The sequence below is a fragment of the Cariama cristata genome, unplaced genomic scaffold, assembly GCF_000690535.1.
Source record: "Cariama cristata isolate BGI_N322 unplaced genomic scaffold, ASM69053v1 scaffold2862, whole genome shotgun sequence".
Classification (NCBI taxonomy): Eukaryota; Metazoa; Chordata; class Aves; order Cariamiformes; family Cariamidae; genus Cariama; species Cariama cristata.
Genome location: NW_009601896.1, coordinates 1,527 through 26,251, shown reverse-complemented (window position 1 = coordinate 26,251; position 24,725 = coordinate 1,527). Strand labels below are relative to the sequence as shown.

Below are 24,725 nucleotides of genomic sequence, written 5' to 3'. Positions count from 1 at the left end.
TGTACATCAGGAAATCAGTATTTTCATACATGTGCTTATTATTATTCCAACATAAGTGGGATTACAGGATTGTGTAGTCAATCCTTACTGTGTTTTGTACTTGCAAAACAGTCTGAGGACAAATATAAAATGAAATAAAAGTCACTAATTAGGTTTCTAAGGAGTATTTTTCAGTTTTTACATTTCTTTGAATTGTGCTTGCCAGGGAGGATGGACTGCCCTGATGTGGGCATCATATAAAGGCCGTACCGAAGTAGCTAAACTACTGCTTGAGAAAGGAGCAAATCCAAACATCACGGGAATGGTAAGCTTTAGACTTAATATGCTCCCTCCTCCCAAATGTTTAAAGTGCTGAATTGCACACTCGTCCTATTATCTTGATTAAACACTTCGCATTTTTTGCAATATGACGTTAATCACTATACTTCAGTTATAAAAGGATTGCTTTAATAATCTGTATGACAGCTGCTCGGTTTTTTTATTAATTTTTTTTAATTAAAGCAAATGAGTGTATAGCTCTTAGTAAGATTCAGATTAGCAGGGAGGGAAATAGTAGAAAAGATAGGTAGTGTATCTAATGCTACTTGTATAACATTTGTCATTTTTCTGCATCTGTAGAAGTTAATGGAATAACTAATATGTGCAATTTAGAAACAATAATTTGTTTTAATTGTTTCATAATAGTTACCAAATGGGCTAGATTATATAAATATGTACCATACATGTGAGAGAGAAATAAAAAACTAAGATTTGGAGATTTATTTCATTTTATAAGCATTTTCTATAGAAGTATAGGCACGTTGAAACTTGAACAGTTTGTTTATACCATCAGCTCTCTGATGTTTGTGGGAACAATCAAGGAAGAACACTAGTGACTTACCTTTCTGATTATCGATTTCATCTGGTTTGCATATGCAGCTTCTGCATGCATGATGTGCCTGATCTGCACTCCTCATTACTTAGGGATATTGCATAGCCGTCTCTTGCTTCTCTCTTACGTTATAAATGTTTATATTAAGATGAGAATGTGAATTTTTAAACCTTGTTTAAGAAGTTACAACCCAAAATTGATTCAAAACAGTCGACATCTTCCTAGATATCATCTAGACAATGTACTAGGCAACAGTTAATGATACGTAGTTAGATTTATTTCTGTATATTCCTTCTTTTATGGGTTTATTGTCTCTTGGAGCATTGTGATCAATATTGTTCAGGAAAAATAATTAAGACTGATTTTATTTCATATGGGTTCTTTGATGTAGTTTTTTGTTTTGTTTTTGTTGTTGTTTTTTAATTATTTTTTTTGGTTCTAAGCAATACAGTGTTTATCCAATTATTTGGGCAGCAGGACGGGGCCACTCAGATATAGTACATCTCTTACTGCAACATGGAGCTAAAGTGAACTGCTCTGACAAAGTAAGTTATATTTATATAGTGATTAATTTCTTTAATGCTTGATACATTTCTTGTGAAAGTAAGTTTTATTTAAAAAATAAAAATCTATGGATTTTTGATTGGAAAAACATCTGCTGTTATCTTTCTCCCATGAGATTAGAATTAGTGTGCTAGAGTAAGTTGTTATACTTGCAAGGGATTTTTCCATAGTATGCTGAAGATGGTTGTTAACATTTATTTCGGTGGAGCCTATTTCTGCTTTCTAAGCTATTGGAAACTTTGCTGTCCTAGGTTGTGTAAAAGAATAATTCTTACAGCTATCATCTGCAAAGAAAAAGTTAAAATGGCTTTTCAAATGCTTGTGTTAATTCACGAGACCAAATTATATCTTTGTAAAAACGAAAGCAATAAAGTATAGGATGAATACTAGATTGTAGGGGATACTAAATACAGAGAGCAATATGATAAAGTGTTAGAAATGTTTTTTCAGTATGGAACCACCCCGCTGGTTTGGGCAGCAAGGAAAGGTCATTTGGAGTGTGTGAAATACTTGCTGCAGATGGGAGCTGATGTTGATCAAGAAGGAGCTGTAAGTATCTGTTTGTTTTCTGGTGATGAAGCGTGAGTAGATACATCTGTGTGTCCTGTTTCATTTTGTAGTGCAGATACCAAAAAATACAGGAAACAAGATGAAATGTTAATGTTGGAGTATATTACTTTCCAGCTATTTGCAAACTACGTGTGAGGATTATTTGAATTTCTTTGTTCATATAAATAAATAAAAGTAGTATGTAACTAACGAGTCATATTGACAGTTTACACACTGTTATGTAAAGTGTAAATTTTAATGAACATGAATGAATTTAGGTTAGTGTTCTCTGAAGGTTAACACTATCAAAATTCATTCTGTACCCAAGCCTGATACGTCAAACAACTTATTCCTCAGTGCTATTTGTAAAGTAAATCAAATATAAAGCATCTTTTGAAAATAATAATGACTGTTGTGCATTTTCAGAAGTTGGAAATTTTTTAAATGTTTTCAGGTGGATATTGTTTTTAAATAAAACGTATTTTAATTTTTTGTTGTATAAGACAGTTAAAATGCATGTCAGAATAAAAAAAAATCAGTAAAAGTTAAGAGAAAAATTAGGACAACTTTTGGTATTTGTATGATTATTTCTGAAGTTCTTCAAAAAATCTCTTTGTGAGCGGTATTGGCAGACCTGGGTGCTCTGATAATACTATGTTCCCATATGACAAGAAAATTATTTTACCGTGCTGTGACACTCAGGAGTTAGAATAAACTGAGCTGAGCTTTACTGTTTGCATTTGAAATGTTCTCTACTATTGTACTTAGTTTATTTCTTTTTTTAAAGAGTATGGCAAGTGTGCTTTAAAACATAAAACTGAAGTAACATTTGGATGGTTAAGAAAGTAATGTTAGTGAGTGTTCTTTTGTTATTTAAACTGCTGTTCTACTGATGATTTCTATACCCACTGTACAATAAAATGTGTTGTTTTTGTTTAAAGAATTCTATGACTGCACTTATTGTAGCGGTGAAGGGTGGCTATACTGACTCAGTAAAAGAAATACTGAAAAGGAACCCAAATGTAAACTTAACAGATAAAGATGGAAATACAGCTTTGATGATTGCATCAAAGGAGGGACATACTGAAATTGTGCAGGATCTTCTTGATGCTGGAACTTATGTGAACATTCCTGATAGAGTGAGTAAATTTTCATCATAATTGTGGTTTTATATATATGTAATAATAATATACGTTTAAATACCAGTGTATACAAATTTGTGGCTATGTGATTTTTCTGAATTTTTAATTTTTCTGCCATCGAGGGGTATTTTTATGTATTGTTATTTTACAAGTCTGTTAAGTGGCAGATGTTGCTGTGTGAAGGTAAAGGATAAACTACAGAAACGCCTCTTTTTCTTTGAGATTCTTGAATTGTGAGTTTCCATAGGGTGTGGAAATGGTTTGTGGTTTTATATTTGTTGTATCTGTAACATAAGACTAATACTGAACTAACGTGCAGGTTTGGGGTAGGATTTTTGTGTATTAATACATGTGGTACTGCTGTTAAAATTGTAAAACAATGGATATTATTAAAAAGAAGATATTTCGTTCAACGTCTACCTTTATCTTTTACGATGAAACTTTTTATTCAGAACCATGCCTTTATTAGAGGAAGACTGCAGCTTTGGGTTGAGACATGTACATGTAACTGTTGTGAGGTGTGCTGCGTCCCTGAGCTGCAGTTGCACTGTTCGTAGAGGCGTGCAGTATGGGCATTGCCCAGAGTGTGAGTCTGCTTGCTAGCCACTCGCGGGGTGGTTTGGTTGCTTATGTAGGTGCCTTGGACTGTCTGCAGTGTTGTCTCCATAGTCAGATTTTCCTGAAGCATCAGAGGCAGGCCAAGCACTGCACCCTTAGGGCTGTAGGTGGTGAGATACCTAAACTTGCCTCTGTCAAGATCAGTGATTTAATTCAGAGTAGTAATATGGTTTTGAGGCTGAATTCCCAGTCCCTAGATTGAGTTGCTTGGGGTTGCAGAGAAGAGAGAAAAACCTCCTAGTATTTGCCTCATAATTTTAAAAGGATTTTTGGATGCATTTGCCTGTATTTCAAGTGTCAGCTTAGTGCATTTCTTAGATGGTTACATACTGAGCTGCAACATTGCACGTGACAACAAATTTTATCTCAGGCACATATCAGAGCAAAACTGTAAATATTTAAGAAAATACATTGCAGTCTCCCTTCCTGCCTCTTCTGCCACAAAATTCTACAACTATCTGCATTCCTGTGCTTTTAGGAAGGATAAATTACAGCTTTCAATACAGCTGACTGTATTCCAAAAATACATCAAACGATGAGTAGTCTTAGTGTCAGATGCTAGAGTAGGGTTTGATATGGAAAATTTCTTGGTTTGCAGCCAGGTATATAATGACTGATTGACAGGGAATCTACTACTACTGAGCTAAATCACTGAATTCCACACCTGTGATTTAGCTATACTTTTATTTATTTTTCCTATTTTATCATAAAAGAAGTATTAGGTAATTTCAGGATTTAATTTTCTGAAATTCTGACATATCCTTAAGCATGTTACAATTCTGCTTAAGGTTTCTGATTTTAACTTTGTTTTACATATATAGAACTCCATTTACCACAACAAAGTATTTTTTATTTTGATCAATTTGAGATAAAATCAGCCTTTTGCTTCTTTTCTTTATGACAGCATAGTGTATGTAAACAGGATAGCAGCCAAATCTGCACAAAAAGAGAGATAAAATTCTTTAAAATTCTTGATGATCTTTTGTCAGCTGTGAAATATCTAAAGGAGACAGCCAGCATTCTTGTCTGATTGTAAAGAGGTTATTAGTGTGAGTAATTACTTGTCTGATTGTGAAGAGGTTATTACTGTGAGTGGTTGATCTTCCTATGAACATAGAGAACAGCTGGATTTTTTCACATTCATTATTAATTTGTGCTGTTATTTTTCAGGATAGTGATTTAAGCTGAACCTAATTTTGGGGTGTTTGTTTTGCCATAAATATATAATATTTGATCTCTTTGAAAAAAAAATACAAAAAATGGAATCCAGATTTTTTTCTTCTAAATACCCATTTTTTGCAGAGATTGAACTATTTTTTGTATCTTTCTTTAAAATGAGTACAGATTTCTTAGTGTAAGTAGGAATAATGTATATTCTTAATGTAAATAGGCATAATGTATATTTTGAGGCTGTGATTTATTCTGTGTTGCATTTCTTTTACTAAATAGTGTTAATTCATCTCAATATTCTTTCACAATTTTTCTAGAGTGGAGATACAGTGCTGATTGGGGCTGTTAGAGGAGGTCATGTTGAAATTGTGAGGGCCCTGCTCCATAAATATGCTGATATAGATATCAGAGGTCAGGTAAGTGCAACAATGTAAATGTTAGAGTAGTTCTTCAATAGGATGTGTATTTGAATACCAAACAATTATACTGTGTTTCTAAAAACAGGGCTTCAGAAACTTACTACTTTGTAGGAAACTCAAAATCCCATCAAACATTAAAAATACATCATTTTGCTGTGCAGTTTTTAAGATAAGACATATGTAATTGTAATGACTTGTTAAGCAGCATTCTTTTTCAGTTAATTTGTGTAATGGTTGAAAAGCAAAAGATTGAAGTAAGTTGAACTTACTTACACAAAACTAACTACTCACTGAGAGCTGTGAAGATTCAGTGCCTGCTATTGATGCAGAGCCTCTTTAAGAACCCAAGAAGCTTTTAGTTTGGAGAAAAAGTAGTGCTTGGATTTCATCCTCTAATATGCCATTGGATACCTAGAGTTGTGTGTCTTGGCTTCTTCCTGACATGTGTCTGAAAATCTGGAGCTTTTCAATGTCTTGATAGGACCAGGGCAACACCAAAACAGCAAGAGAACCCAACCTCCTCAGGGCAGGAAAGCTTGTGACTTCTGGCAATGTGAGGGTGTCTGTATAGCCGTTTGTAGTGGTTAATCTAGAGAATAAATTTGTGGCCTTGTTGACACAGCAGAAGTGAGAATCATCAGAGGAAGATTCTGGCTGTGCGCTTCAGATCGTCAGATTAGGACCAGCAGTATCAAAATTGGTGATGAGTGCTAGTGTTTAGCAACTCCCTTGCAGTTCAGCCTTGCAGCACCTGTCTGCCAGCCGCACCTGTTCTGGGGAGATTTGCTGCCTGCCCAAAGCTGCGATGTTCCAGAAAGACTGCTGAGTCTTGTCCAGCCTTCCAGCAACTGTGTTCCTTGCTGCTCATTCATTCATATGCACACTGCTCAGGGGAGACCTGAGCAGATGAAATGGGACTATAGGGCTCTGGAAGCGAGTGCTGGGGCAGTGGAGGGTTCAGATGGTGGTCTCCTCAGCCCTCCTGGTAAGGGGGAAAGGCCCAGCTGGGAGCATCTGGCAGACCAGTGCCTGGCTGGGCAGCTGATGTTGCTAGCAAGGAGTCAGCTTCCTCGGGCTGGTGTCTTGTTGGAAGCCACCTCACTGAAGGACAGAGGATATAAAACCCAAGCAACCAGAGAGGAGAGAAATCTTAGTGTTCAGGCTTGTTAAACTGTCAAGAAAGGCTTTAAACTCAGTTTGCTGTGAAGCCCAGGAGTGGGAGAGGAAGAGCTGCAAATGAAAGAAGAGAGCGAGGGAGAAGGCTGCAAGGGGGATTTTGACCTTCCTGCTTAGAAGCAGGTGTGTCTTCAGAGCCTTTTCTTAAATGTGTCTGCACAAGTGTACATCAAACAGAAAGGGTCGTGGTGCAGTCAGTAGGCTACCAGAAAGATTGCAGGCATGAAGACTTCCTGGGATAGCACACATCACTGGAAAAAGAAGAAGAAAGATGACACAAGCACACTTGCAGCTATCAACTATTTCCCCTTGTTCAGTGATACAATATATGGTCGACCTGCATTCCCATACTTTGTGTTGCCTTTTGCGTCCATCTACTTTTATGGCTTTCCAGCTTGCATGGCCTGTTTTTAGGCCAGCCAACCAATTCAACAGTTTTATTTGGCTATACTGTAAAATTGAGAACAAAGTGAAAAGTTTTTTTAAAGGCCTGGAAATGGTTAGCACTTCCATGTTTTAATAGGAGAGAAACATGACTTACGTAATAGGGGTAAAAAAGACAACACTCTGGAAAAAGTTGTTTTATCAACTGAATACTTTATATATAGCTTGAATCTGCTTGGATTGTTAAAGCTCTTAATATATTTTGCACAGGTTTTTAAAATAGATTTGTGTTCTCTAGCCAGATTTCCGTTCCACCCCCTCAAGTTCTACTGGCGTGCCAATTAGAGTTGATGACGTTTCCCTTTGCCCTGAGCTGTGCTTAAATTTGCTGTATTATGTGCTGTTTTCAATATAGTGGTTGTACTTTATATACAATTTTTGAAATTTGTCCAACTGAAAGAAAGTACTGTTAACATTTAATACTCTCTTTTTTTTTCAGGATAATAAAACTGCTTTATATTGGGCAGTTGAGAAAGGAAATGCTACAATGGTGAGGGATATCTTGCAATGCAACCCTGATACTGAAACATGTACCAAGGTAATGATTTGAATTCTAATTGCATTGCTTTGTTTAACATCTGTTCTTTTCTCAACTCTTGTGTGACATTAAGATCATAATACCAGATTCATTTTTTGTGAAGTATTTTATTTTCAGCAATGATAATGTCCCCTTTGTTGATCAACATCACCTGCTACTAAAACTGGATAGTAGGTTTTTTACCTCAGCATCATTGACATGAGCAGCAATAAGGAATAGAGGGTAGGTGCTGCTGGAAACTGTGGAAAGAGGTTTCTGATATTGCTGAACATGAAAATTCAGATCACCATTTAATGCAAGTGCAGGAATTAAAAAAAAATAGAGGAAGTTTTATGTACAGCAGTGAATTACCTCTGCCATGAGTCTCTCTTAGAGTATCTTGTATCATATCTGAATCTTCTCTTTCTCTGTTTGCCCCTGTTATTGAAAGAAATGTATTATGTTCTGTGATTCTAATCTATCTAGAATACCGGGTCTATGATTCTTTTTCAATAACATATGTGCTGAAGTGTTGTTACTTGCACAGTAACCTATTTAGTTAAAAAATTACCTTAAAAGTTTGGGATTGAATTTGTTATGTTGTCACTAGCTTTTGTTTGGTTTTGAGTATACAGAGAAGATCTTTTTATTAGGCCTACTTTTCCCATTTAGGATGGAGAAACACCGCTTATAAAGGCAACCAAGATGAGAAATATTGAAATAGTAGAGCTTCTCTTGGATAAAGGAGCTAAGGTCTCTGCTGTAGACAAGGTAAAGAATATTTGTTTACTTAATATATTTATTCATTTTAGTTTTGCAGCAGAATTTTGTAGTGAGCTTCCCATATGCTTAATAATTAAATAGATCAGTGTACTTAAATATAAATTAATTTCCACTAATAATATATTGATTTTTTTTGTTTGTATTAAGGTGCTCTTAGTAATATGAAAAGAAAAAATTCCAAGTCAGGAATAAAAATTTCACAGAGAAGAATACTACTTCTTAATACACTTGAAAAAGAGCATAGTGAATGGTTGTTATTTGTCACTGATGTTTGTTTTTGATTAATAGATATTAAAATAAGCAATGCCAAGGACAAGTACAATGGTTTGGTGCTATTCTCTTATGCATTACCTACTTTGACTGTAAAACTTTTAAATACAGGAACATTTGTTTGATGATTTTTTGACTGCTTAGTATTATATTTTGGGCAAATAAGTAATAATGTTGATTTGAGGTAATAAGGAAACTCTTATCGGAACAGTTTTTGGAGAAGTCTGAGCAGACATTGAAATAATTCTAACAAGCAGTGTCTCTTCTTCCCAACAAGTCTCTGAATTTGCTAGTAGACACTTATTTCTAAATAGAGATTACAGTTTTCATGAACCTTAAGATATTAATATCATCGTTTAAGAAAGAAATAGTGCCTTAGATTTAGCTTTATAAGAATGCCTTTTCACATGTCTTTCCTGAACCTTTTGTACTGCTTTTTTGAGGGGAAAAAATGCTTGCTGTAATGTGTTAATGCTGTTGAGAGTACCTTAAGATGTATTTCAAGTAAATAACGCATCTGAAACAATGTGGAACATATGATCTGTTCATAATCTTAGGAATTTATGTTAGATATTACTAGTTTTTCTGTTTATTGCAGAAAGGAGATACTCCACTTCATATTGCCATTCGTGGAAGAAGCCGTAAACTTGCTGAATTACTCTTAAGAAATCCAAAAGATGGTAGATTGCTTTATAGACCAAACAAAACAGGAGAAACACCTTATAATATTGACTGTAGCCACCAGAAGAGTATTTTAACACAGATATTTGGAGCCAGTAAGTATAAGTATTTAATTTTAGATATTTTTTTAATCACTTGTGTATGTTAAGAATCCACTCTATTCAATTCTGTATTGAAAAGTGATAACTGTTTAATTATTTTTTTGATACTGCAACTAATGAGGGAGCTTTAAGAAAAAAATCAGTTGGCAAAAAAATTAATTATTTTAAAAGTATAACAAGGGTCTAATGTACCTTTTATTTTTGACTTTTGACATTGGATACCGTGTGACTTTTGTTGATCATTTTGTTTTTACTTAGATCTTGCTTGTGTAGGAATTATTTTCTTTGTCTTGCTGTGATTTGAGATTTTGTCTGAGTCTTTTGTGGTAAGCTATAATGGTTTGGGTAATTGTATAACATTTACATGGATGATTTAAAGTTCCTTTGAACAAGAATGTACCAATAATAACAGCTATTGTATGGGAGGAGTACATATACAGATATAGGTGAACCTGTCGTGATTTTATGTATGAAAATTGTCATATTGAAGAGACTTTGCAATGCAAAGTTATGTAACGTGGTATTCCTATTACAGGACACTTGTCTCCCACGGAATGTGATGGTGACATGCTGGGTTACGATCTGTATAGCAGTGCTTTGGCTGATATTCTGAGTGAACCAACCATGCAGCCACCTATCTGTGTAGGCTTATATGCACAGTGGGGAAGTGGAAAATCTTTCCTGCTCAAGAAACTGGAAGGTAGGTTCAAGTCTGTCTATGAAAGGCATCACGTGGGAGTTACTGCCTTTTGCGACAGCCGTTGGCCCATGTAATGTTGTTTCCAGTCTCAGTTTCTGCAATGAAAGGATTTAAATTTTAGTGTGGTCAGTTCATCCATAGGTTGCTTTGTTCATTTATACAATGTCGAGACAGTCTTTAAGTGTTGCTGTCTATTGTACTGTGGTTTCCTGCAACTGTGAATCTACCCTTTAGGTACTGCTGAAATATGCCTTGCTGGGCGGGCATGCGTGTCAAATCAGGGTCAGACCTCTTTTGCTGCAGTATTTATTTATTGTGCCTCCTATGTGTCATCTTATATATTTTTTTTTTTAAGTATAAGAACAAATTCCAGGCTATTAATATTTTTTTTCTCCATAGTGTATTTTCTCTGTGTCTAGTTTTCTTCTCCTTTCCCTTTATTTACTTAGAGCTTTTTGAACTTTCTGAAATGACAGAGAAAGGCAAATGCAGTATATGAAGAGAGTCAATATTTTTCACAGTGGAAATAGGCATCTTATTTACAGTTTCAGCATTTTCTAACAAAGAAAGGTTTTCTGAGGTGTTTCAGTATAATTTAAAATACTTTTACCAGTCTTGATGTTTCTTACTTTCTGTGATTTCTGTGTTTTAAAAGCTTCTATATTAGTCAAAATGGTGTCTCTGCATTCATTTTGTTCACCTCATGCCCGACATCATTAAAAAAAGCAGTGTGCATTTTTTAATGTGATGTTTATTGTTGATGAGCTCTTACATTTTTAAAATGATTTCTCAGTATTTTCTTCCTGTTTCTCATTCATCTTTTTATTTTGGATTGTATATTTAATGTTTCTTATTCAAGAGATCCTAAATAAGTTTCTTCAGGAATTCTTGTTTTAGTAAATATGAATCAACAAACAGAAATCGATACTGAAGCCTTTACACTGTACTCTTATATCTGACTATTTGAGGAATGTGGTCGAGATTTCAATTGGGGGTTGGTTTTTTGGTTTTGTGTGTGGGTTTTTTTGTTTTTGTTTTTGTTTTTTTGACTAATATGGTGGATTTCTTGTTCTTGGTGTCATAAAATATGTTTTAAACTTTTGAAGTACAGAAAATGGCACAGCTTTTATATGCCTTTAATAGTAGAAACTCTGCAGCAAACAGTGCAAGTATGTATTTAAATGGTTTCATTCACTGCATGAATGAAAACTTAGGGTTTTACACTGTTTGAAGAAGAATTCAAGCATCATTGTCTTTTGTTTTTTGGATCAATAATGGGGAAAAGTTACACAGGCTAGTGAAAAAGTGTTTCTTTTCAAAGGTAATCATTATAATACCTTTTTTGCTTTCTGTTCTAGAATGATTTCACATGTTAACTGGTCTTTCTCTTTTTTGTTTTAGATGAAATGAAGACTTTCGCAGGACAGCAGATTGAACCTCTGTTTCAGTTCTCCTGGCTTGTTGTATTCCTCACACTTTTGCTGTGTGGAGGTTTGGGTTTACTGCTTGCCTTCACAGTGGATGCAAAGCTTGGAATAGCGGTGTCGCTCAGTTTATTAGCGGTTCTGTACATTTTCTTTAGTAAGTCTTATTTTATATGAAGTTTGTGAAAGTTTTTACCTATTCTTGGAATTCAGTATTGTTTTGTAGACATGCTTTGTGATTCAGAAAAAATACTAAATGTTTTTGTAGAAAATAGGACCCCTTTGGGCCCTTCCCTTGTGTTTTGCATGTAACTTGTAGACGGGCATTCTTGAAAACAAATAAGAATTTTGTATATTAACTTCATTATGTTACTCTTACCATTCTCATTTTTAGCAATAACTGTTAAAAATTCATTCAACTTCTTTTATGCAACTCCATGCCTTATCTGTTCAAACTTCATGGTTATTTCAGTTGTGAATGTTGACTAAAATATAGCCATAACATCTTTCTTAATTTTTAATGTTTTAGCTGTCATTTACTTTGGTGGCCGAAGAGAAGGGGAGAGCTGGAACTGGGCCTGGGTATTAAGTGCAAGGTTGGCCAGACACATTGGATATTTAGAGTTGCTTCTCAAACTCATGTTTGTGAACCCACCAGAATTACCAGAGCAAACCACTAAAGCTTTACCTGTCAGGTTAGTTATTTCCTTTATCTGTTCTTGAATGAGTAGTTCAGGTTCACTCTAATAATTTTCAAACTGTGCATATTAATGTGCATGCTTAGATTCCTATGAAAAGCTGTTGAGATTCCTGATGAAAAAACAGTAGCTTTAGAAGATCATGTAGTTAAGTTTTTCAGTGTGAAGAAGATAATAATGTTTTCAAGAAAAACTCTGTGCCAAAGTCAGTGAAACTTACTGCTTTTTAGTATTAGGGGTTTTGACTTATCATACTAATAAAAATTTCTAACAGACAAAATAAGAATTGTTTTCTGGTATAGTTTACTGTGTATTACATTTAATTCTTGTGTCACTGATTAATTCTGTTAAGGTTTTTTTTTTCTTTTTTTTTTTTTCCTGTAAGTAAAGCATCAGACTGCTCAAAACTTCTACTTTACCTCAAAGCAAGAAAATTTATGCTGTGTGTTTTATAGATTTGTTTACTCTTGTTGTTTAGAGACTTGTGTTTTAGCCTCATGGTACTCTTATGTGATCTTGTTCTTCTGTATTTTTTTTTAATCCTCCATAAATACTTGAAAGTAGCTCAGAATGCAATTTAAAAAATACTTGTCAATATTATGTTTGGGCATCATAAAGCTATTTTTATGTTTTTACTGCTGTCTGAGGTGCCATTAGTGATGTGATTATTTTTATCTTTTTAAGAAATCAAGTTTTAGAATGGAAAGTGGGGCAAAGAAGAGGTTGATAACAGGAGAAGAAATAAAGAAGTAAATACTTAAATTCCATGTAGAGTTTAAAAAAAAATTAAATATTTTACATTTTGTGCCACTTGAAAAAACTTTTAGCTGCGCAGATGCAGGAAGATTTTTGTTTTGGTTGCCAGAAAATATTTAAAGCTTTCTGAAGCATACAAAATACATGGTTTTTTTCTCTTTCAGGTTTTTGTTTACAGACTACAATAGACTGTCCAGTGTAGGTGGAGAAACTTCATTGGCTGAGATGATTGCTACCCTCTCTGATGCATGTGAAAGAGAGTTTGGTTTCTTAGCAACAAGGCTATTTCGAGTTTTCAAGACAGAAGATACACAAGGTTTTTATTACCTGAATGACATTTCCGATTATTCCATTTCAATGCACTGTTATCAGGGGTTCTGTTTTTCACATAATAAGCTCTTTTTAGAAACTGTTGTAACCATGCAGAAATTCACACAGAAGGGGAAACTGTATTGTGGAGAGAAAAATGCCATGTTTTCTTTGCTCATCTTGATTTTATTAGTATCATAAAGGAATATCTTCCATGAAGTATAGTTTTTGGAAGTGTCAATGGAAATGTGTATTTATATTACATCCTCTTAGATGCAGCATGGTATTTTTCGACAGCAATTAAGTCATTGTGTTTGAGTCAGATAAAAGGAAAAGTATACTTTTGTGTATTGCTAAGAGAACTTTCTGTTTAGTTTATTAGATTTTAATCCAGAGCTTTTATGAGTGACCACTACTTATTCTCGGATATAATAAATGTATAGAACGTGTTGGTCCAAAGACACAAATTGCTGTGGTCAGTGCTGGTAGGATGGGATGAAACATTCCTACTTGATCCAAATGGAACAAACTTTTTCATTCTGTCCCATCTGTAGATTTCTGGAAAAAAAATGCAGAACAGAGTATGATATTGTGAAGAAAACGAGTTTTTGAGGGTAACTTTCAGTTCATGGAGGACTTATTTCTTCTTGGAGTTCAATTTCAGTCATTTACTTCTCATTTCATTTTAACCTTGACCACAACTTGAGGAATCTGTTAGATGCTGTCTCCTCTCACAAAGTGAAATGTTTAGACTCTCTGTCTTGCAGAGCCTGGAAAGAAACATGCTATGTGCTGAACACAGCTTACTCTTCATTGTTCTTTCTCAAATTCACTGCACGTTCTTTATGAAAGTGGTATGTGGAGTTTTTCACCCTTGTTTCTGTATTGGATGCTCTGTAGTTCTTCTCCTTAACCTCAGTGGAACAGCTTTTATGATGCTGTAATTTCTCCCGGAATTCACTTGAGAATGGCAGCATAGTGCTGGCTTCTTGTGGTTATTTGTAGTAATCATCTTTTCCCTTTCATTTGTAATCCTACATTTCTCTTGTAGTCCTTGGCTCTGTTGCCTTCCTGTGCTCTTCCTAATGATCTAATTGATTTTTTTTTTTTTATTATTATTATTTTATCTGTTTGATGATCTTGCACATTCTTCTCCTTGTCTCCAGATGTTTGTAGGTGTAGGGTCATAGGTTTCTTGTCTCTAGATGTTCATAGAAATTCCGTACAGGTTTCTTTTTAATCTCCTGTATCTTTAATTTTTGTTAAATCTGTAAACTCACAGACAAGCCTATTCAATTGCCATTTCATTGTTGATGATTCCTAAGTCTCTCTCTAATGCAGTTCTTACATCCCTACTTCAAAATGCCTAGAACTGAATGTAATTATAACTGAGCTGTTATTCTTCTCTTCTTGCCACTCACTCCTGTCATTATGCATTTCTGTTGCTTTGTCCTGCATCATAATCCTATCTGTCACATATGTCAGTAATGTGAAAGACGTTTTGCAACTCATACCCTGGTCTAGAATATCATACATGGGCTCTGTATAAACTTGGATATTATTTCCACATAGCATATTTAAAATTTGATTTTTCTGTTCCAGTTCAAATATTTATTTTTAGCTGTCATCATTTTGCATCAGATTATTGCTATGTTCTGTTCTTTGTTATCAACAAATGTGTACAGAAGATGTGAATCTTCTACATGTGTACACCACTAGATGCATACAGATCCTAAAGGCAGAGGCTGCGACTTTGGAAAAAAGCTGTTTCTTTGGTCACTGCCTTAGCTGTGCTAACCTCCATCTGCAGTATTTCTTTGTCTCTTCCTTATCAATCCAATTGAAGTCAGGAGGTCTGTATTCTCTTTGGAGGCCCTGGTGATCTGTCCAAACCTTACATACTGCAGTCCTCCCTCTTTGTGTGTGTGTTTTAGCGTGCAAGAAAGGGTAGTCTCAGGTTGTAGCTTGCAATTTTGATTTAGTTCTCTAGTGGCACCATTACTATTAGGTTTTGTAAGTATCACATTTCTGTTTAAAACCAAGTAGTTACCGTACTGTTTTCCTAGGATTTACTTGCATAAGTACACTTTGCTGAGAGATGCCACAAAAGGGATGATACCACTCATATGAAATCTATTTAATAAAGATCACTTCCATCCAGTGTTGATTTCTTGAAACAATAGAAATAAACAGAAGATTAAATAAATATTTCTGCTTCATAATTTCCAATAATTTTGGCAAATTTAGACGATTTTTTTCACATGTTTGTGACTGGGTGGTAACACTGCAATAACCTTTTGTGCAAGTTTAGCTTTTGTACTCCCCTGTAATTACATTTTACATTCATTGTTTTCTAGGTAAAAAGAAATGGAAGAAAACTTGCTGTCTCCCATCCTTTGTGATTTTCCTGTTCATATTGTCTTGTGTTGTTTCTGCGATTGCCTTGCTGGCGATTTTTAATGTAGAACCAGCCAACATGACAGTGAATGTTATTCTTATATCAGTTACCTGTGTTGTTGGTTTGGCCTTTATCTTGAATTGTCGCACTTGGTGGCAAGTGATGGATTCAGTTTTGAATTCTCAAAGAAAACGTCTTCACAATGCTGCCTCCAAGCTTCACAAGTTGAAAAGCGAGGGGTTCATGAAGGTAAGCATTCATATGAATTGGCCATTAAAAGAATGGAAACAAAACCCCAAACCTGTAGCCGCCTTAAGATGGGGCACCATTTATTTAATCAGACCAAATCTTGCAACATTAGAGTGAGCCTTGGTGAGTGTTTACTGAAGGGAACACCTGTCTTGCAGTGGTAATTATTGCTTAGTGTGCACGATCTGTCTGCTCAATCAGGAATGTTAAATTTGGATTAAGTTTTCAGTTTGTAATTTTATTTTTGCTTGGAGGAAGATACTAGTAAAACAGTTCTTCTGAATGATCCATATTTAGTAAAAGCTTACTTTAGATCATAAGATTAGAAAGAGTCACTTAAAATATTCTAAAGCTGAAAAGCAACCTTAACTTTGGCTGTCTGCAAGACCTCTTTACTAAGAAAGGAATTATTTCACTGAAAGAACATTCCAAAACGATCCACATATTTCTTTAAAACTGATAGAAAATACTGTTGTTTTGCTAGGCTGTATCTAAACTGATAAAAAATGTACACATCAGGCTGTCATCGAATATCCTATATGCTCCTATTTGAAAATAACTTTAGCAGTGTGATGGTTACCTCCCTAGATTACAGCTAATACATTGTATAACAATATGTTGTGCAAATATTTTTGTAGCACAGAAGATCTTACCTGTATCTTGCTACTGTATTTCTTGACAATTGTTTTTTGAGTGGTATTTATCTGGCATAACTTCAGCCATTTAGGAGTTAGATTCAACCTTTGCAATGAAAGAAGTGGGTGTTTCTGGAGAGTTATTCATATGACTTATGTCATCTTAATGTGCACATTCAAGATGAATCTATTGGAGAATAATTCAGATTTTAGTGTCTACCTGTTGCTGAAATTAGAGCAGGTGGATCCCACCTTTGTTTCTATATTAAGGGTAGTTGTTAAATATGTAACTTAATGTTTAAAAACTTTTTTAAAAAAAAAGCTTCAGATTGCATATCCTGAAGAGGAATGACTGAACATTAGAGTAATAGCATAATTTGTGTGGTTGGAAGGCAGATAGAAAATTTTAGTGTACGTTTTATGCAAAGCAATTTTTGAGGATTAGCTGAAGCTACAAGTACTCTTTTGTTTACTCTTGAAATACTGATGTACAGTGCATAAATATTACTTTCTTTTTAAATAACATTAAATTAAATAGGCATAGTTTGTTACATTAAAGTGGAATACACAGTCCTGCTGTACATTTTTGTGCAAATAGGAAATTAAAATTTTTGAGGTGACATTTTAGGGCTTTCACTTTGGGTATTTATAAGTGTTTATTTTTGTAATCTTACTGAAGTATTTTTGGGACAAGTAGCAATCTGCAAAAGGAATTATATGCATTTTTGTGAGTTTTAAGTATTATAGGAATGTCTTTTCCTTCTTTGCTTTTCATTTTTATAGGTTTTGAAATGTGAAGTGGAACTGATGGCCAAAATGGCAAAAACCATTGACAGCTTCACTCAGAACCAGACAAGACTTGTTGTAATTATTGATGGATTGGATGCTTGTGAACAGGACAAAGTTTTACAAATGCTTGATACTGTGAGTTGGTTCGTTTTATAAAAATGATCTCTGGATCATCTGGTTGATCTCTTCCATAGATAAGCTCAGATACATACACTTCTTGTGTATTTTCTATAGAAAGATGGCATGTATATACAGTCTGTGTGTTGTGGTCTTTGAACGTTTGTGTACGTTGGCATAACTGTACTACTAAGAGTGATGGTTTTTAGAAGTTGAAAATTAAATCCCCGTAGGACTGTACGTGTTAATACTTGTGAAAAGTTTTGAAGTAGTCAGATCTAAATTACTGAAAATTAATATCCTGTTGAAACAGCTTACAATATTTGGAGAGTTTTTTTGTACTTACTTTTGAAGTACTTTAGATGAAAAATGCTTAAATACTAAATATTTGGGGAGGTCTAGGACATTACTGCATGATACCTTCTTGGTGATGCCTTCCACTGTAACTACTACTGCTAATTTGTCAAGTGTGCTTATTTCTAATTGTGGATAAGTTCCTAACATTAACTATTTCATATTGAAGAAACTGACATCTCTATAAATCTCTTGTACTCTCAAGTTTATAACTCAGACAGAATGAATATAAAATGTCAAGTCAGATGTTCAAATGATCCACAGTTACTATTGATTATTAACTGTAATTAACAAGGTGTACTGTCTGCTTTTTCACAGGTGCGAGTCTTGTTTTCAAAAGGCCCATTTATTGCTATTTTTGCAAGTGACCCCCACATTATTATAAAGGCTATCAACCAGAATCTCAACAGTGTTCTACGTGATTCAAACATAAATGGACATGACTACATGCGAAACATAGTCCATTTGCCTGTTTTTCTGAATAGCCGAGGGCTTAGTAATGCAAAAAAGCTGATGGTAGCTTCAACAACCAATGGGGATATTCCTTATACAGATAATGCAGGTAAGGTTATGCAGGAGGATGATACGAAAGTTACAAAACCAATGTTGCAAAAATCTGGGTTTTGGAACAAACTATTTCAATAATTGGCAGATCATTAGTGCTATTTTATAGATCAGTCAACTGTATATGAATGGAGAAAATGCCTGCCTTTTGTTTTCCTTTCCATAGGATTGCATGAAGAGGTTGACAGGAGAGTTTCTCAGAACAGTCTTGGAGACATGACCAAGCTTGGTAGCAAAACTGCTCTCAATAGGCGGGTGAGAAAGATTTTTATTTTTTAAATTTTTTTTTATTTTTGGACTAAATGGAGATACTGGTAATACCTTTTTTTATTTTCTATTCCGTTCTTTTTTCTTTGATATTTTTAGTGATGTCAGCTTAGAAGAATTATCAAACCATTCTTATGAAATTAATATAAATGATCCATGTAGGAAAAGTACATTCTTAAATCAGTAGACTGATGCTCTGTGAAAGAGGAAAAATCTGCTTGCTCACCAAAGTGTTCTTTTCCTCAAATTCAGCTCTCTGTGAATGGTGGCAGAGCATACTGGTAGTGGCTATGATCTATCTATCTATGTATATTTTGGATTTTTGTGTCACAGGATGTTGCAACAAGGGACAGTAAATGAGCAAATCAAGGAATTTAGAATATTACAGTGCTAGAGTTTTACTGCAACATGTCCACCACAGTTTCTTTACTGCTTTCTGTTTTGTTTTCCCATCTTTACATAAAATCAGGAAGTGGTTGAATAGAAGGTGTCTAGGAAGTAGTGAAAAACAACTCAGAGTCTCAGGATTCTGAGGTTTTTGAGCTGCCATAGGTAGAGACTTGGGGAGTTTTGTAGCAGAGGAACTTGATGTTCACTTTAATTTTAAAATGTAATCAGTAAATGGATGGCATAACTTTTTGTAAAGACAGTAGGAAACGATAATGGCAACACTGAAATTGTTAACCTTTTTACAAAATATCTCTGTATCACTCTATTTTGCCCTCTCAGAATTGACATATAAGTAAAATGTGTTAACTCTTACCAGGTCTTGGCTTATGTGGAAATCATGTTCAACTGTTAGACAGCTAAATCAGAATTAAATTCTGGTAAACGTTTTTATGGTATTTCATGTCCACCTCACAGACACATATTCACAAAAGTTCTGACTTTATAATCAAGTAAAACGGAAGTTTTTCAAATACAGAAAAGTTTTTGATACTAATCAATATTCCTTGCTTTTTTGTATCATTATCAGGATACTTATCGAAGACGCCAGATGCAACGCACCATTACGCGCCAAATGTCTTTTGATTTGACCAAGCTGTTGGTTACAGAGGATTGGTTCAGTGATATCAGTCCTCAAACCATGAGAAGATTGCTAAATATTGTTTCAGTGACAGGTAGGTGTGGCATGTTTATGTATAGTAACCTGTACAGGTACCTGTGTGCAGGTGGCTTCTAGTTACACTCGGACTTTTTTAACGTGTGAACTAAATTTAACAAGTTAGTCTATGTGTGATTTTGAAAATTGTTCTGAAGCAAACTCTTCTAAGTGTAAGCATGCATTCTATGTAGAGTTAAAAAAAGTTAAATAATATTTGTTTATTTTTTTCATTGACTTCAGTTGGGAGGCAAATAATTGTAGTCTACGTTTTTAGGAAGTTTTAAACTTTTCAATTTTGAAGTGGGATAATAAAACGCATTTTTCCATTTCATAATACTCTAAAGTCAACAAAGCTCATAGTGCCAGTATCTTAAAAGGTAAACTGTGAGGCAAAACCAGGTATATATCCTTTACTTTTTTGCTACGGATTTTTGTGGAGTCCTTTTCCCCTAAATGGTTGTCTGGGGATGTTGAAGGTGTTTTGTGATCTGTTTTCCTTCAACAAAACACAATCAAGACATTGATATCTTTGAGGTTTAAAAACTGGAAACAACTGGAAAAGGACTTACAGAAGTCTAATAAAATCATGTTTCATGTAGTAAGTGAATGGGGAATGATTATTTACTGTCTTTTTTGTTACAGGCACTAAAAGACACTGAATAGCCTTACAGCTAACTGGTTCAGAACAAACAAATCGAGTTACTTTTCACACTGTATATAGTTAAATGCATAACTCTGCAACAGTATCATATGAATGTGGGAAGCTTACATGAATTCAGAAACAATTAAATACCCGAAAAGTAAAATTCATTAAGTGCTAATAGAAAGCAAGCAATGAACCACAAATCATTAGGGGCTGGAATAACAAAAGAGAGTATTATTTTTTCCCCAGGTTCTGAAGCTTTTACATAAGCATTTGCTATTGTACAGTATGAAGCTTCTGGGCAACTTGGACCTTTACTCAGAATTGACTTGATCTTTAACCAGGAAGAAATATCCTGGGAAAAGCTTGAGCTTAATTTCAGTATCCTTAACTCATTTTTTGCATTGATGTGAAAGTCAGCTTTTTTTAAAAGGAATAAATTTCATGTTTTCTCTGTTCCAGGCTTTGTATTCTGAACATTTATGATTAGGATGTGGACCCTTGTAGAAAACTGCCGTTATTCACCAGGTGCAAGTGAAACACTTTGTTAGTGTGAGGGTGACCCAGCACTGGCACCGGTTGCCCAGGGAGGTTGTGGAGCCTCCCTCCTTCGAGATACACAGAAGCCGTCTGGACACGGTCCTGGGCAGCTGGCTCTGGGTGGCCCTACTTGAGCAGGGGAGCTTGGACCAGGTGACCTCCGGAGGTCCCTCCCAACCTCAACCATTCCGTGATTCTGTGAAACAAATAACATTAAGAGTTTCTAGAGCTAACAGGAAGATGTAAGGGACGCACAGATACGTCAAATATATTGTCTTTAAAAACATTTTAGTGCTGTTTAGCATGCATATTTAGTATATGAAGTTAGGTTCATTAGATGAGATAGGATGCAAAGGTTAATTCAGGAGAACTACTTGCCACTGGTAAGCAAGGTTATTGGCTCATAAAATGAGTAGCGTAATGATTGAAGAGACAGCAAACAGTTGTTCCTCTACCTATGGCTGAGTTTAGGAAAGGACAAATAGCGCTTTTAAAATCTGAAATAGCTAATGGAAAAAACATTGTGTTTACTGTACACGTATTTCTGCTTTTGTTTTGTGTCTTTTCTTTATATCTAGTGTTGCATGCAATTGTAGCTTTCCCGTTGACCTGTTAGATATCAGTGGTGTCTTTAAGAAACAGTGCACCTTTGAGCTCTTCCCTAACAAATTGATCCTAGTTACAGCTTCCTACATTACACTTTAAGGAGGATCTTGGAAGATGACATTAATCCTGGTCTCTTCAGCTCCTGTGCTGTAGAACTCTTCCCCTGAATAAAATGGATTACTTGTTTTTATGCCACTTCAGCTCTTTTCATCTGAGTTCCTGGTTTTATGATAAAGGATCTCACTAAATGACAAGTAGTACTACACTGTACAAATGGAGAACAAAGTGAATATTACTGTGTTTTGAAGGAAAAGAGTTCTGCTCTTGTTTTTTAGTTATTTCAACATTAATGAAATTGTCAAAAGCTCTGGGTTATGTTAAGGAAAATAGAATCCCTAAAACTTCTGATTTCCGTAAGTCTAAGAAAATTTGATTGCTAGGAAGACTACAGTACGATTCTATTAATAATACTAGCAAGAAAAGATTATGTTAAATGACCTTTGTCATTTCTAGGAACATGACCTATGTCTTTCTATGATCACATTTAATGATTAAGTAAAAAATCTTCTAAATTTTTCTAATGAGAGACGGATCATTTGAAAGAGAGAATTTTAGGAAGAAAACTTTCACAGATTCATAAATATCACAGTTCCCTGCAGGCATACCAAGGATGGTTTCAGCAGATTTGGCATTAAGTTCTGGATCAGGTGATTGTAGCCATATTGGCTAGGCTGGGTACAGTTCAGAAATCAGCCTCTCTCTGTTGCACAGCACATAGCTGGAGCTAAGAAACCTGCTGCAACCATCTCAGGTCTCACTTAGGGTGTTTGCTTTACCGATAGATGCACAGAGTAATAATACAGGCCAAAACTGAACTGTTACCTGCTGATCTATTTGCTTGCAGAAACCTGCTACAGCAGTATCAATGCTGCATCTGCTGCCCAACTTAACATTGCATTTGGAGTCCTTATTTCTAACATGTCACAAGTAGGTGGAACTGCTTCAGGTCTGGTACAGTGTGGAGGTGATCGTCTCAGTAAGAAGTATGATTCAAGGACACGGTTGTATGCCTCCGAGCTGAGGTTCAGCTCTGTTGAACCAGCCTGGGTAACACAGAGGGGCTGGTTGTCTCTGCAGTTCCATTCCCAGTGCCTGCATAGTTTGGATTGTCCTAATTTACCTTCATTCAGGTCATGAAGAATTGAATGTAAATGCTGTTCTAAATTAAGTAAAATATCCCATGGCTTATTTTCTATTCTATTAATTTAATGCTAGCATAATTAATTAAAGAGTGTTAATATGTCATAGTCTCCATTTTCCACTTTTTTAGTGATGATTCGTATGTGACAACAGACCTCAAATTCTGAGCTAATCTTCTAAATAAATGTGCAGACTCTTAGTATTGTCATTACAATTTGTAGCATGAAATGTCTGGTTTTGGCAAATTATAGTGCAGATATGAAAGTGTAACAGACTCTCAAACTGTTAGTTGTAAAAACAAACAAATAAACAAAACCCTGCAGGAGCACTTTTAGCATACTGTAGTCTGTGGTTGTATATGATTTCATAAACAGCTTCATGAGCAGACCCTTCGGGCTGTAAGTTATACATCATCACCAATATTAGTAATGCAATTCTAGAAAATTTGCTAAAACTTAAAATGCATAAACTGTATCATTAACTTTTTCTGTTTTTTAAAATTAATTTTATTTGTAATTCATACCTTGCTGTATTAACTTAAAACAGTCTTCTGTTTATAGCTTTAAACTTTACTTTATTGGCTGTTGAAGATGGCTGTTGAAGTTGCATGCTTAACTTGTTTTGACCATATTTCATATGCCAGTGCACAGGAGATCTTTCACAGCATTAGCATGATTTTTGTGTTTAGGTTGAGAAATTATTGCTGTGTGAAATTCTCTATAGAGTTTTGTTAAAAGTAACGTAAGATTGACATGTAACAGGATGATAGTAATTAGTTTTTAACCTGGAGCTGAAGTTGACAGTTTTGGAGAGTCTCCTGTTCTGACCAGTATTTGCAAGGATTTTTATTATGTTGTCAAATGGTATTTTTACATGCAAATTGAGATGATTTTGAAGTTACTGAGATAAAAATATAATACCAGAAAATTCACAGATTAGGTTAAAGGACTTACATAGCTGTTACTTTGAGGGAAAAAAGATATCTTTCAAAAGGGAAAAAAAATCCCCTGTGTTTCTTCCCTCCTTCTCTGTTATATTAGGTCGTTTATTGAGAGCAAATCAGATCACATTCAACTGGGATAGACTGGCTAGTTGGATCAATCTCACAGAGCAGTGGCCGTATAGAACATCATGGCTCATACTGCATCTTGAAGAGACTGAAGGTGTTCCAGATCAGCTGACTTTAAAAACCATCTATGAGAGGTAAGTGTTGTGCTGGTAATGGTATGCACTTTCACAGTGATTAAAATAGTGATCATTATTAATGATTATTAGAATAACATGGCTTTCAAACAGCTACCAAGTTGTAATCTAAAGTTCCCCCAATCTCACTCTTTCTGTTAACTTTTGGAAACTTTTAAATGACTTTTATTGCCATTTAATGCACCGTTGTATGAATGTGTGTTTTGTATTAAAAACAAAGAGAATTATACTGGAATTCTTTCACAGATAGCTAGCTGTGCTTCTGTCTCTTGATACAATTTTCATCTGTACCTTGGCTAAGCTGGAGGTTGTTTTTTTTTTTTTCCCTAGTTAGAAATCTAAGCTAAGCTCTGCAAAAACTGCCTTTACTGCTAAAGGTCTCTGAAGGTTTAGTGCTTAGCAAGTGTGCTTGAGGCTGTGGCAGTGCCTTGTGCTCCAGTTAAGGAATATGAAGGCGAAGCATGACTTTCTCCTTTGCTGCTACAAGTTGCTGTCCAGGTATTGCAACTGAGAGCAAATGGTTCCTGTCTTGCCAGTGAACATGTCTCTCCAGAACCCAACTACTTGTAGGAAAGGACTTGCGGATTTTGACAAGTGACCTGATGACAGTGGGAGGAATGGAAGAGAAAAAATGTGACTGGGAGTTGGACCTGTAGGAAAAAGAGCAGAATCTGAGAATGAAAGTCAGTGAGAGGAAAGAAGGGTTTGACTCAGTTAAGAAATAACTGAGATCAGATGAAAAGAACAGCTGAGGTAAAGAGAGAAGATGGGGATTGATTGAACAAGTTACCAGAAAATCTAGAGACTTTGTAGAGTCCAGGGAAAGAATGGAGAGGAGAATGAACTCGGACAGAAAATTTTGG

General features: G+C 35.1%; 1 protein-coding gene across 1 annotated transcript in view; it reads left to right on the top strand.

The window, feature by feature from the left end:
- The window catches only part of KIDINS220 (kinase D-interacting substrate, 220kDa), a gene marked incomplete at its 3' end in the record, with an annotated part of 32,726 nt that extends 8,864 nt beyond the window's left edge, over nucleotides 1-23,862 (top strand). The window contains exons 4-21 of the mRNA XM_009710610.1: nucleotides 206-304; nucleotides 1,315-1,416; nucleotides 1,886-1,984; nucleotides 2,926-3,123; nucleotides 5,232-5,330; nucleotides 7,393-7,491; nucleotides 8,143-8,241; nucleotides 9,122-9,299; nucleotides 9,841-10,005; nucleotides 11,407-11,586; nucleotides 11,959-12,124; nucleotides 13,048-13,199; nucleotides 15,550-15,839; nucleotides 17,258-17,398; nucleotides 18,053-18,296; nucleotides 18,465-18,553; nucleotides 19,542-19,686; nucleotides 23,700-23,862. Coding sequence (XP_009708912.1) covers nucleotides 206-304; nucleotides 1,315-1,416; nucleotides 1,886-1,984; nucleotides 2,926-3,123; nucleotides 5,232-5,330; nucleotides 7,393-7,491; nucleotides 8,143-8,241; nucleotides 9,122-9,299; nucleotides 9,841-10,005; nucleotides 11,407-11,586; nucleotides 11,959-12,124; nucleotides 13,048-13,199; nucleotides 15,550-15,839; nucleotides 17,258-17,398; nucleotides 18,053-18,296; nucleotides 18,465-18,553; nucleotides 19,542-19,686; nucleotides 23,700-23,862 — 2,708 coding nt within the window. The remainder of the gene's footprint in view (nucleotides 1-205; nucleotides 305-1,314; nucleotides 1,417-1,885; nucleotides 1,985-2,925; nucleotides 3,124-5,231; nucleotides 5,331-7,392; nucleotides 7,492-8,142; nucleotides 8,242-9,121; nucleotides 9,300-9,840; nucleotides 10,006-11,406; nucleotides 11,587-11,958; nucleotides 12,125-13,047; nucleotides 13,200-15,549; nucleotides 15,840-17,257; nucleotides 17,399-18,052; nucleotides 18,297-18,464; nucleotides 18,554-19,541; nucleotides 19,687-23,699) is intronic.
- Nucleotides 23,863-24,725: the final 863 nt, after the last annotated feature.